Genomic DNA, 13,849 nt, shown 5'->3' with positions numbered 1-13,849 from the left:
TTAAATAAACTAACTAAGTGCATAGTTATAATGAGCAAGAGTGCCTCTGCAAAAATTGTGAATTTTAGGACCTCAGAGTCAGGGATTCTGGTGTTAGGGTGGGGCTCTATTGATTATATAGTGAAAACTCATGAATTCTTTGAAAATCTTCTTCTCTGCTCCTTGGTATTAAGCAGTTGAACTACCCATATAGTTATGAACAAAGACCCATTCTTCCAGAATTGTGAATTTGAAGGCCCCAGGGTCAGGGGTACTATAGAGTACTTATAGACTGAAAATGAATGAATTTTTTGAAATCTGCTCCTTGGTATTAATCAAATATTTTTGAAATGCAAGGATGCCTATTCAAAAATTGTGCAATGTGTGGATCTAGGCCTAAGGGTCAGGAGTTCATGTGTGGTAGGGGCACTACTGATTATTGCTGAATATTAGTACTGATTAGTTGAAATGCATTTTTGTTACTCTGCCTTGCCTATGGGTATTAAGTAACCAAACTAACTGCTAAGTGTATAGTTATGATGATCAATGATGCCATTAAAATTGTGAATGCCATAGCATCTGGCTTAAAACATGAATCAAATTAAATCACTGGAAAGTTGTTGCATAATGCTCAGGTGACCTATACGGCCCATGGGCCTCTTGTTTTATTTATTCAAGGAATCACTGTCTAGCTTATTGAGTATGCCAGGGCATTTGCATGCATACAAAGCCCCAATGATTATTGATCTTTCGCTTGGTGAAATTTACATTCCAGTAGAATTATCTTGAAATCAACTCGTTTAATTTTCAAAGAGTTGAGGAAAGTCCATCCTTCTGTGATGTCATAGGTTTTGGCAAAAATAAAGTAAATTTATACCCTACAGAATAAAACAATTTGGAAAAATGATTTTCAAAAATACATATTTCCTTTATTTAATCAATTATTCAATCTTTTACAAAATGTTGACAAGGGCAATAACGCCTACTCATGTGGCTTCTTTCAGACATTTTGTTTATTGTACTTCTACTGAAAAATAGCTAGTTTCACTTATATTCACAATTCAAAAGTATTTTATAAGTAGCAAGTATTGGGAATTTTAAGCATCACAATTATGCATTTGACTCAGTTTTTTTTACATAATAATCAATTTCATTCATGATGCTGTTTACAAAAAACGTACGATTTTTAGCTCACCTGAGCCGAAGGCTCAAGTGAGCTTTTCTGATCACATTTTGTCCGGCGTCCGTCTGTCTGTCTGTCTGTAAACGTTTCATATTTTCGACTTCTTCTCAAGAACCGCTGGGCCAATTTCAACCAAACTTGTCACAAAGCATTCTTGGGTGGAGGGGATTCAAGTTTGTTCAAAAAAAGGGCCACGCCCTCATTCAAGGGGAGATAGTTGGGAATTAATGAAAATTTGGTGGCATGTTTTAAAATCTTTTTTGTCAGGAACCACTGTGCCAGGAAAGCTGAAACTTATGTGGAAGCATCCTGGGGTAGAGTAGATTCAAATTTGTTCAAATCATGACCCGGGGGGTAGGGCGGGGCCAAAATGGCCGACCAAAGTTTTAAATAGAAATATAAGAAATTTCTTCAAAATTCTTCTTCTCAAGATTAGCAAAGCCATAATTTATCATATTTATGTAGAAGCATTCTCAAGTAGTGTAGATTCAAGTTTGTTCAGATCATGACCCTCGGGGGTAGGGCGGGGCCAAAAAGTTTCTATATCGGTGTTCTGTCGTTTATTGACTAAGATACTTAGAACAGAAATATTTAATGTTCGGAGGAGTGAAACGATGGGGGACATAAGCACAAGGATAAACTAACACACACACAATGACAAGCGCGTTACCTTATCCTTTCCAATTCTGCTGCGAGATGAGAAGAAGACATTACATTAAATTAAAACATGTTTTGTATATCATTGACTTTTCATTGTACGTAAAACCAGTCTTCAAAAGAAATTTTAATACAGAAAGGTGTCCCGCTTGCTTGAACACTGTTGTTCAAATAATTATATTATTTATCAGGTCTGGACGATTTCCAAATATGGAAGTCAAGAACGATAACTGAAAGTTGCTATAAATATATATCATGTACACGTATTTATTTTTCTGTCCCTTTAGACAACAGCATTTTACACACCCCAAAACATATTTTAAAAGAACAAAAAGAAAAGTATGGAATCCGGATAGGGCCACGCAGTTCACTATCGCATCATCGCACCATCGAGGTTTGAGTCGATGGAGCGATGACGCGATAGTGCGATGACGATGGAGCGATGACGCGATAACGATGAAGCGATGGTGCGATAACGCGATGACGATGACGCGATGGTGCGATACTGCGATGACCATGAAGCGATGGTGCGATGGAGCGATAATGCGATGACGCGAATGCACAATAGCGATGCCGCGATGGTGCGATAGCGATGATACGATAACGCGATAACGATGAAGCGACGCTCTATCGTGTCATCATCAGTGCTCTATCGCACTATTGTCATCGTTTTGTCGCACTATCGTGCTATCGACTCTTTTGCGCATGCGCCATTGAGAAGAAAAATGGCGTCAGGTTGTGAAAGTATGAACAGAATACATATCGGAAATAGATCTTACTTGGTGAAATAACTTTACTTGGCATAAAAATATTAACCATGTCTTTATTGCCAGACATATAACAAGTTAGAGGATTGTTAAAATATAGTTTGTAATCAAGATAAAGTTAACAATACACTCATGTTGTGAATGATGTAAAAGAAATCGAAATCCGCGTGATCTATATTTTGGTTTCTTAACGGAGGGGGGGGGGGATTAATACTGTAGATTGCGTGGGAAATAATTACGATGTTTTTACTTTCACTATGTTCACGAGTCATTTTTTTCCGCAAAATTAAACCCATCGTGAATGCTATCATTAACTATTAAAACAAGTAAATACTTTTACGAAATTTAAATTTATTTCTTGCATCGTGAAATCAGGGACCTAGACACTAGTATACAATACTAAAATACAAAATAAATACAAAACAAAAGTCTTCCTTCCTCTCTCCTCTTGGTACTTCGTGTTTGTTATTTAAAATATGATTACCAAATACAAAATTAAAGTCAGTTAATTATCACTGGGCAATCAAGTCTTTGCTCGAATTAAGTACCTGCTGAATATGCCATCCTATCTATATAGTCGATAGAGCGATGGTGCGATGACACGATGTCGATAGCGCGATAAAGCAATAACGATGGCACGATATAGCATCGCATCATCATTGTCGCGCCATCGCAATCGCACCATCGCAGCATCGCTATCGTGCCATCGCGTCATCGGTTTATCGCACCATCGCTTCATCGTCATCGCAGTATCGCGCCATCGCGTCATCGTCATCGCGTTATCGCACCATCGCTTCATCGTTATCGCTTCATCGCTCCATCGTCATCGCATTATCGCGTCATCGCTCCATCGACTCAAACCTCGATGGTGCGATGATGCGATAGTGAACTGCGTGGCCCTATCCGGATTCCATAGAAAAGACGTGTTTTTTGTTGTTGTTTTTTTTCTCAAAAAGATTTTTTTTACAAAAAATCTTTAGAAGTAAGATGAAAACATATGAAGAATAAGGTTTTCCCACATATTTACCATTAACAACCTTGAGATTTTTATCTCGGTAAGGAAAAACAAAATATACAGTATACAATGTAATCGTTTACGGAGGAATAAATCACACCAGCCAGTTCTTATCAAGTTTAATTATAACTTTTACCAGAATATACTATAAGTTTGTAAAATATAATTTTACTTAGCCATCCGATTTTCATCAATGAAGCTTAAATTCCATGTGTATACGAGTGTCATTCAAAAAGTTCGTAGACTTTAGTCCTAACTTTTTTATTTAACGTCATATTTTATCCAAATTTTGTACACATATTTTAACAACAAATTCAATTAATTTGAATTAATAAATGGAATATATCTTCATATTTATACAAATTATTAAGGATTTAGAACGGCAAAAATGGGGTCACGGAGCAACGTCAAAATTGAGTAATTTGCTAATTCTTACTTCATAGTATCGATAGCCGGAACTCAAATAAATGGAGTTGAAACAAAATAAAATTTACATGTTTAAATTCGGTCCTGTTGTATCACTTAAAATGATATCAGGTAGTGTAATATATTGTTCCATTTAAAAGATATCAGTCTCTAAAGACATACAGACTTGATTAAAATTGGCAAAAAACAATGACGTTAGAGGACGTCACGGAGCAGCGAGAAGCAATAAAATTTTGCTTTACATTCGGGAAACATCATTAACAAACTTTAAAAAATCTGTATAAACCATGAAATGTGTGGAAAAAAAAACGTGTATTTGTAAAAAATGAAAAATACAATTTTTGAGTCGTAGCGAGTTTCAATCAGCCAATTTATGGTCTGCGAAGAAACAGGTTAGAGTTAAAAATCTTGTCAATAGGGTTAGGAACGTCATTAAACGTGATGTGCGCTTCACGATTGCGGATTTAATCGAGTTCCGCGGTAGGCTTAAGGAATTTGAAAACAATGACACTCTAGTTCAAGCTATTTGCACAATTGTTAGCAAACTAGGTGTTAAGTGTTATGGGTACGTTTTTATGAATGGAACAGACGCTACAAACTATGTATGAAATTAAAAACCAGAGTTATTTTTAGAAACTTTCTCAACGTTGCTTTTGACGTTAGAATGTTGGTTTAGTAACCGTGCTCCGTGGTAACAAAACATGTTGCTTTAAAAATTGGCTAGCATGAATTCAATTTAATAAAATTGAATGAAACTTCACACTTCGACAAAATAAATGTTTTAATTTACGAAAATGTGTTGATCTATTACCTTGTAATAATAATATAACGATGAGAAACATTGTCTACATATATTTTGAATGACCCTCGTAGATCCACCTCACACGTACAAGTGTTTATCGTATGGACTGCGTATATATTTAAAAAATCGGCACGGATTTCATGAGCGCCAAATATTAAGCTATGCAAACTTTCGACTTTCAATGGGCAAAAGGAAAGGCATAAAACGTAGAGAAAAGAGAATAATTATACACTTCAATGCGTTTTATCCCAATATCTTACCTCGCATATACCAAAAACTGCATGGGCGGTTTTGTCATAAACATTCAAAAAGTAATAAAGATTGTTATCCATTCGATAATATTTTATGTCAGGCTCTAAAACTGAAACTTTTCTGTACTTATATCATTTTTTTTAAAGCAAGTTAAACTTATGGGATTGCTACCATAAATATAATATAATTCCTATATATTTATAAAATTTACAAAAAAAATTGTTCAAAAAAAAAATCTTTTGAGCGAAATACGATAAAACCACGTGTTTTATTTATTTCCTTTTGGGTTTGTATAAATGCTGTTATCTGATTGGTCAGAAAGACTTGCAACTTGTTTATTCTGTGTATTTATCGTTATGCTGTTTTTCTAAATGTTGATGCTGATGCTTGCTCTATCCTGATGACACTAATGCTTATGCTGATGCTGGTTTATGTAACAAAATTAGACAATTAATGTCTGTTAAAGTTTCAAACTTTAAACTCTGTGTAAATTACACAACAATAAATCACATTTTAGGTTCAAAAACCTCTTGCACATACAATTCACATGAAATATTCAATGTTAAAATTTTTGCAGCCCTCTAATGTATATTTTTATTATGTCCATAGCTGCAATGAATTGTTATGATCAAAGCGAAGCGTATACAACAACGTGTGTATACATGTACTACAAAATGGTTTTCAACTTAAGTTCATGTTACATGTAATGATGGAAGTAGAATCACAACAAATGTGAGTATTTGATCAGTGTGATCCTATAAACTTTTGATCATCATTACAGTCTCCTTAATAGATTCCCCTGATCTAACCATGGGATACCAAGGATTTATCCAACTATCCGGGGTCCAGGCACCATTAAGAAAGGCGCGGTAACAGTTGTTGAACCACCAGCCTCCTTTAAAATAAGTAGCACAGTTCCTGGTCGACATATCGTTATCTCTGTCAGATGTCGTGAATTTCATTCCAGACAGATCCCCGGAAGAAGTGTCTGTGTGCATCATACTGTCACCTAGAAAATTATATTACAATACTACTTCAGGCCATCTTTTTTATAATTGTTGCCCTCTTCCAAAAAAATAACTAAAATTGTCCCGACTCAACCTTTCCTTTTTATTCCAGGACAGGATTTTTTTCATTCCTCTTATACTGCTTATAAATATATTGATATCTTCTGGATTTTTTTTTTAAAGTTCTTTCCGCCATAATAATATGACCATGTGTCATGTTTCATGTTTCCTCTAAGTATAAGCGAAGTTAAATTCTATACTACCTCTCTACCCTCTTGCTTTATAATATGAAGATAATTAAGCATTTTTATTAGTCTAATTTTACAACCAATTCTCTCTTTGATTCATAATGTGAAGACTTTCTATTCAAGTACCTAGGGTTCCGGAGGCTGTCCCCGCAAGAAAGAGTTGATAGTTATCTGCTTCATTTGAAACCGAGAACTGTTCGTACAACTCGTATAGTTTTCTACCGTCAACCAGAGTAATGGAAATGTAGAGATTAGAGATCTTTCCCTTTGTTAACTGGTGGATTACGTCTTTTCCTATGTAACAGAACATTTCAACTTTAATCAATGTACTTCATTTCCAATTTAAAGGGGCCGACTGGGGTTTTATTGTGTGAAAACTACAAAAGCGAAACTCTTCATTTTTATACCATATATAACTTATATTAACTTAAGTTTTCATGCAAGGTTTGGGCGAAATCTACCGTCCATGTATTTTTAAGGGACCGTCTCAAAACATAGGTACAATAACTTTAGAATTATATAGGAAAATGCCCATTTTCAGCACTTTAAAGCAAATTTTAAAAATACTACAATAGACACAAAATTCTACTGTCTTGTTACCAGAAGGAGCATCTAAAAATTTACGAATTTAGCTGTTTTTATAGGTACTACAAGATATGATGGGAACAAAGGTATTATATGAAACAAGAGGCCCCTGGGCCTTATAGGTCACCTGAGCATTTTGCAACAACTTTCCAGTTATTGATTCATGTTTTAAGCCAGATGCTATGGCATTCACAATTTTGAAGGAAGCACGATTGATCATCATAACTATACACTTAGCAGTTGCTTAGTTTTGTTACTTAATACCCATAGGTAGGGTATGGGAACAAAAATGCATTTCAACTAATTAGTAATATTCAGCAATAATCAGTACTGCCCCTACCATAATGAACCCCTGACCAGTAGGCCTAGATCCACAAATTGCACAATTTTTGAAAAGGCATCCTTGTTTTTCAAAAATATTTGTCAGATTAATACCAAGGAGCAGATTTCAAACAACTCATTCATTTTCAGTACATTGTATATAAGTACAGCCCCCCCCTCCATGGTACCCCTGACCCTGGGGCCTTAAAATTCAAAATTATGGAATATTAGGGTCCTTGCTCATCATAACTAAATAGCTAGTTCATCTGCTTAATACCTAGGAGCAGAGAAGAAATTTTCAAAGAATTAATGTATTTTCACCATATAATCAATAGAGCCCCACCCTAAAACCGGAACCCCTGACCCTGGGGCCATAAAATTCACAATTCTGGTAGAGGCACTCTTGGTCATCATTACTATGCACTTGGTTAGTTTATTTAATACCCAGGAGCAGAGAAGAAGATTTTCAAAGAATTCATGTATTTTCACTATAAAATCAATAGAGCCTCGCCCTAACACCAGAACCCCTGACCCTGGGGGTAATAAAATTCACAATTTTGGTAGAGGCACTCTAACCCATGATGACTATGCACTTAGTTAGTTTATTTAATACCCAGAAGCAGAGAAGAAGATTTTCGAAGAATTCATGTATTTTCACTATATAATCAATAGAGCCCCGCCCTAACACCAGAATCCCTGACCCTGGGGTCATAAAATTCACAATTTTGGTAGAGGCACTCTTGCTCATCATAACTATGTACCTAGTTAGTTTATTTAATACCCAGGAGCAGAGAAGATTTTCAAAGAATAATGCATTTTCACTATATACTTATTTAGCCCCGCCCTAGCACTAAAACCCCTGACCCTAGGGCCATGAATTTCACAATTTTTATAGAGGACTCAATTCTGATTACAATCATGCCAACAGTTTAACTGCTTGATGTTCAGGAGTAAAGAAGATTTTTAAAGACTGCATTAATTTTAGTGGTTTTGGCCCCACCCCTCAGGCCCCAGAGGGGCAGGGATCATGAAATTCACAATTTTTGTTTCCCTTCACCCATAGATGCTTTGTGCCAAATTTGGTTGAAATTGGTTCAGTGGTTGCAGAGAAGAAGCTGAAAATGTTCAAACGTTAACGCAAAACGCACGACGACGGACGAAAACAGATAGCAATTGGTCACCTGACCTAAAAATGATAAGAATAATAGAGAGATTCTCCAATACCTATGTTTTAAATTTCAAGAGCGTATGTTTATTACTTTTTATTTAAAAACATTTTTATTGCCCCTTTCTTTAAGAGCTTCAGTTTATCATAACGTCAAAAACACATTATAAAGACGTCAACCTTCCTATCAAATGCAAAATCGGTAAAAGAAAAAATCAGTTACACTGTACATAAAATTGTAATTATACTTTTAAACCTGTAATTTCCTAATTTTGTGAAAAAAGTTGCTTTAAAACAGTAAATACGCTTCATTTTACTATAACGCGCAAAATATTGCGCAATGAAAAAAACAGTCGGCCCCCTTAGATGAATATAAATGATTTGTTTGGAGGGGCTTAGTTGTACATGTACTGATTAATGATGTCGGTATTTCATCTTTAAAGCATAATATTACATATTATATTTTTTAAACTTGAAGTGTCAGACAAAAAGGTGAATTGATTCAATCATAGACGATCGACTTCGTTTTGAAATCTTATCTTATTTTCCCCTCGCCCCTTGAACCCAATAACATGTATGCATTCGAATTAAAACTGCGTATAGTATACAATTAAAAAATAGCGGACTTGATTTTTCAATGATCATAAGAAGGAATTAGATCAAAAATGTGTTAATTATTACCGATCCAGAAGTCCTGTCCCGCGTCACCGAATCCCTTTCTATATTCGTCCCATGTTCTATCAAAGCTCACAGATCCAGCTACACGTGTTTAGATTGCCTTCCAAATATAATACGAGGACCGTTCAAAAATTACGCGGACTGTGCTATTATTTGCTCTTAGAGACGTCATATAGTTATAATATTTCACAGAAATATATTTCTTAAAGATTCCAATAAATTTTGGGCAAAATTTCAGTATTTTAAAAAAATTCTATTAAAATTATCGGAATGTTGATATCGCTGATGGAGAAGTACGGAGCACGACAAAAATTTTAGGGCAAAACCATGCGGAATCCAAAATTTAACTCATTTATTTTCTATAACTCGCGATATTTTTCGACAATTTTCTCAAATGTTTCTTTAAATTGTTCTCCTATTATGTATTTAGATTTCTGACGTGATATTTGAAGTATTCACAGAAATATAGTGGTTTTTCTCTGATGCGATTCCCGTGAAAACGACTGTGAAAATGACGTCTCCTGAATTGACGGCGCACCACATTTTGTTAAATTATGTGTAATGCTCAGAATATTGCCAACATAGTCCAAAATATGCATAATAAAACAAGTAGTAAACTAGGGCATTGTGGCATTCGTCCACAAATAGCAAATTGAAATTTTAGAATGTAAGACCTCTGTAAAAAGGCTATAACGGAGGACGGGAAGACGATTTTCGACAAAAACCTTATCTGGACTGTAAAGAACGTGATTGAGAGTCACTAATATCACATGATATATCTCATAAATACCTGAAGTTTTTGGTTTAAAAAAAAGAATGAATATTCTTTACTTGTTTAATAGATATTAAGCTTAACAAGAAATGATGTTTGGATGTTGAGTAGATAATGTAACTCAAACCGTACAGTTACTCTTGGGAAAATGTTGAGAAATGAGAGATAAATCACATATTTATCGCCTGTGACGTCGAAGATTTTGCTGCTCCGTGACTTAATGATATGTCCTGAAAAATCACTCAAAATTGATACCAATTTACAACATTTTGAGATGAAATTTTGAAGACCATATAAGTAAAGATTCTTTTATATTATATGTGACATTTTGCCCGATTATGTCGACAAATATTTTTTCTGTGCAAAAAATCCGCGTAATTTTTGAACGGCCCTCGTACATTATTCAATACTTTTTGAAAAGGATTTGCAGATTGTATATTTTTCATTTAATAACCTCCTGAATGAAACAGAAAAAAAATAAATGCATGTCACAAAAGAAAAATACCGTCCACCCGCCTCCCATTGTGTACATATCGCAGAAAACTCTGGCAGGTCGGGCTCGGTATCCATAAGGGAAAATCTGGTACACACCTGAATTATTCTCACCATACTCATGGAGGTTTTTACAATCTCTAGGTAGATCTGAAACAGAACAAAGTCATTTCGGTAATATGATACAAACGTTTCTTTAAATTTCTGGAACGATATGTTTTATTTTGTGGCATTACTTAAACTTATTTTTTGACAGTTATATGCAGACCATTTTTCACCTACGGTTAATAAATTTATATGAAAAAACATAATATATACAAGGAGCCAAAATGATACACACATGTACATAAGAAATTTTAATGTTTTCATATTTTATGTTTTTGCATAAATCTAATTGCCTGGCGAATTTATGTTTTAAATGTTTTAAATGAAGCTCAATGGAATTCTCTTCCACTATGAGTCATTCATTTTATCAAAAAGTCACTAAAAGGTGAATGTATAGTTGATATACCTTAACGAAAGAAATAGTGTGTGCAGCAAGTGATGCATCAAAACGTCAGACAAAAATCAAGTACATTAAGGAAATTTAGATAAAAATGAGAGACTTTACTCATAACAGTAAATTAATACTTTTTAAAATAACCTCGTTTGGAACATTAATTAAGTGCAGCAAGAGCCTGATCGTGAACCCAATGATAAATATTAATAATAATAATATGATACATGTATACTTAAAACCTATACAAATAAGGTCCGATTTCCACGTCCCATTCTCAAGACACAAAAACCTTCCGGAACCTCGCTGAAGCTGGGATTCAGAGCATTTAATGTGGAATTGTTGATAGATTCCTATTCCATCCCAATCCTGGACATTCCACGACGTATTCTGGACGTTCAGAATCCCACAGTCTGTAAAGAGAATAAAATGACAAACTAGACCTGAAGGTGTGATAATAACATATTGTATAATTCTTTTAAACATTTTTGTGTGACTGAAATGTGTGTGGAATCATTCTGTGAAAGAGTACTGTTGAATCACAAATTTTCGTGGGGTTTAATTTCGTTGTTTTGGAGATGTGAAGAGAACCACAAATTCATGTCCACCAAGAAATGTAAAATGTGACATACATAACTACTAAACAATTCTACATCCACGAAATTAAATCCCCGCGAACCAAGAATTTCTCTTCAAACCACGAAAATTTGACCCCATGAAAATAGTATTTTCTAAATTCTAATTTTGACCCCCCAGGGTGTGGTAGGTACTGTAAACGTATTACATTAAGGTATACCTTTACTCAGGCGACTAAAAATACTACTGATAAGAACGAAAAAACCACCTATTGCACATTGTACACCTGTGATTCTTGTGTTAATTTTCATTTTCGAATAACTAGGTCAATGACCTACTTTTCATGCTAGTGGCCCCTGAGTATTTCTCGGGAAATACCTCAATTTTTCACACTATGACCAATTTTTCCTTCACTCACAAAATATTACAAGCATAAAACTCTTTAAATAACGAAATATCAGCAATAGAACAGTCTTGTTTCATATAAAGAAATGATTAGAGGTTGGGCCATAAACGTGAAAAATTATTACAGTCTGAATTTCCTCTTTTATATTTATATTTTTTTCCCATTTTTGATCAAATATTACAAAAATCTGACTGATAAGAACTCTAAATTATTTATAGCTTCAGGTTACTTTTGTTGCCCTAATTTTCATGGTATTAATATTATATGGGGTCAATGATCAAATTATTGGGATATGTTGTCTGGAATGGTTTTTGTACATATTTTTAAATTTCTTTATTTCATAGCATTTAATTATTTGAAATGATTTCTGAGCTTTAACACATACAATATTTGCAAAATGATGTCTAAAAAGACATGCAACCTTTACTTCGTGATTAATATTGCAAGAAAAAAATTTTTTGACAAAAATGAAAAAAATAAAATTTAGTCCAAATTTCCTCTGCATTACCATACATTGACTTTTTTCCTGTATATTTTCTTCAAATAATAAAATATTGAATTTTTAAATCGATATTGAGATAAATTTGGTTATTTTATCCATTTAGAACAATTTTTGATTTAACATATTATACTTCATAAAATTTCCTTTCTGATTTCTGAAACCTGAGTAAACGTCATCCTTAAGGGATGTATTCTATTTAGCGATTTTGGTGGAAAGAAAAGTCCGCTAAAGCAAGTTTACCGTAAAATGCCTTGTATATAAAATGTTATTGCTAGCACATTCAGATAGCGCTTAATCTAGTTTTCGCGAACTTCTTTGAAAATCCATTTCCGCTAAATATCCTACAAGCCAATTATCATACATATCTGGTATTACAATGGGAAGATTTGGTAAAGAAAGGAGAGCTTAAGTTACTCAGGTGATCGTCATTGGCCATGTTCCTCTTGTGCAAGGTATTTTCTTCCATGCTCTTAATGATAAAATTAAAAAAAAAACGATTTCCACAAAGAATGTGCTTACGGCTTGATAATACCCTTTCATGTTGTTTATTTCGAAAGGTTCATTATTCATCATCTAATCGACGAAAAAGAAGTCAGCATTTTAAAGAAAATACTTCAAACTGTTAAAACTGATGCCTTTTATTAAAGATTTATGCTCACTTTAAAGCACGGTTACTTCGATTTGTTTCACTTTGAACGAATTTAAAAATGAATTATTTATCACACTAGCTTGGAAGTTATACATGTATACATACCCATGGTAACCCCCTAATGGGGCTGATTTTGAACGAAAAGAAGAAATAACCATTTAAGTTTGTATTCGATAAAAGGTTACCATTATCTTGATTTATCTTTACTGTACGAAAGTTGATATTGGAGACATTTTCAATGTTTTTGTCTTTTTTCACTCACTGACTGTTACTTCATGAGAGTTGATGTTTTTTGCAATCTAATAAAAAAAATTGGCCAATTTCTTGACATTTTTCTAATGATAAACAAAGATTACAGCTTTAAACAGGCATTTTCTGTCAATTTAATATTCTTAAATAGGTATATCGTTGATAAAAGTGTTAAATTGGTTAGTTTTGCGTTCAGTTTATTGGAGAAAAAGCTGTTGAAATGATTGGAAAAATTAATAACATAATATAATTTCCAATTAGTGTCGAGATTGTTTATGAGCAAATCTAGAGGATGTACATGTATTATGGCCTTGACTATGTCATTCCAGTGCGATCAAGATAAAAAAGTAAGATTCATAATCGAGATTTTACCTGAGAAAACGCACCGGAATTCACCAAAAGGTTGAAGGATGCATTTTTCGTTGAGTGCGCCGGACGATGACGAGCAAGAACGTACGAGATCCTAGAAATTCATTACAATTGAACTGAATTATTTCAACAAAGAGAAAAATTAATTATAATATTAAAATTTTAAAATAAATTTGAAATACATTTAAGCCCCCCCCCCCACACACACAAATAAAAACATATTAAAATAGGGAAATAGGTGTATTTAAGAAGA

At 34.0% G+C, this 13,849-nt stretch overlaps 1 protein-coding gene across 1 annotated transcript; it reads right to left on the bottom strand.

The window, feature by feature from the left end:
* Positions 1 to 5,836: 5,836 nt before the first annotated feature.
* On the bottom strand, positions 5,837 to 12,795 carry LOC134236370 (angiopoietin-2-like). The gene is made up of 5 exons (XM_062718534.1): positions 12,705 to 12,795; positions 11,094 to 11,258; positions 10,449 to 10,499; positions 6,463 to 6,630; positions 5,837 to 6,090 (listed from the first exon to the last, which is right to left on the bottom strand). The coding sequence occupies exons 1-5, from the start codon at positions 12,793 to 12,795 to the stop codon at positions 5,837 to 5,839; spliced, it is 729 nt and encodes a 242-aa protein (XP_062574518.1).
* Positions 12,796 to 13,849: the final 1,054 nt, after the last annotated feature.

The sequence above is a fragment of the Saccostrea cucullata genome, unplaced genomic scaffold (genome assembly GCF_032062105.1).
Source record: "Saccostrea cucullata isolate Sc308-1 unplaced genomic scaffold, CSIRO_AGI_Scuc_v1 ctg3491, whole genome shotgun sequence".
In the NCBI taxonomy this organism is placed as follows: Eukaryota; Metazoa; Mollusca; class Bivalvia; order Ostreida; family Ostreidae; genus Saccostrea; species Saccostrea cuccullata.
Note: the sequence above shows the minus strand (reverse complement) of the source record. Positions and strands in the feature narration are given on the sequence as shown.

What these genes read in the sequence shown, in the direction of transcription:
- LOC134236370 (XM_062718534.1), bottom strand. Translation starts at nt 12,795, where the DNA reads ATGGAAGAAAATACCTTGCACAAGAGGAACATGGCCAATGACGATCAC. An exon ending in GTATGGTGAGAATAATTCAG is followed by an intron (nt 6,631 to 10,448) that starts GTGTGTACCAGA and finishes TCTGTTACATAG; the next exon opens with GAAAAGACGTAATCCACCAG. An exon ending in GACAGCCTCCGGAACCCTAG is followed by an intron (nt 6,091 to 6,462) that starts GTACTTGAATAG and finishes ATAATTTTCTAG; the next exon opens with GTGACAGTATGATGCACACA.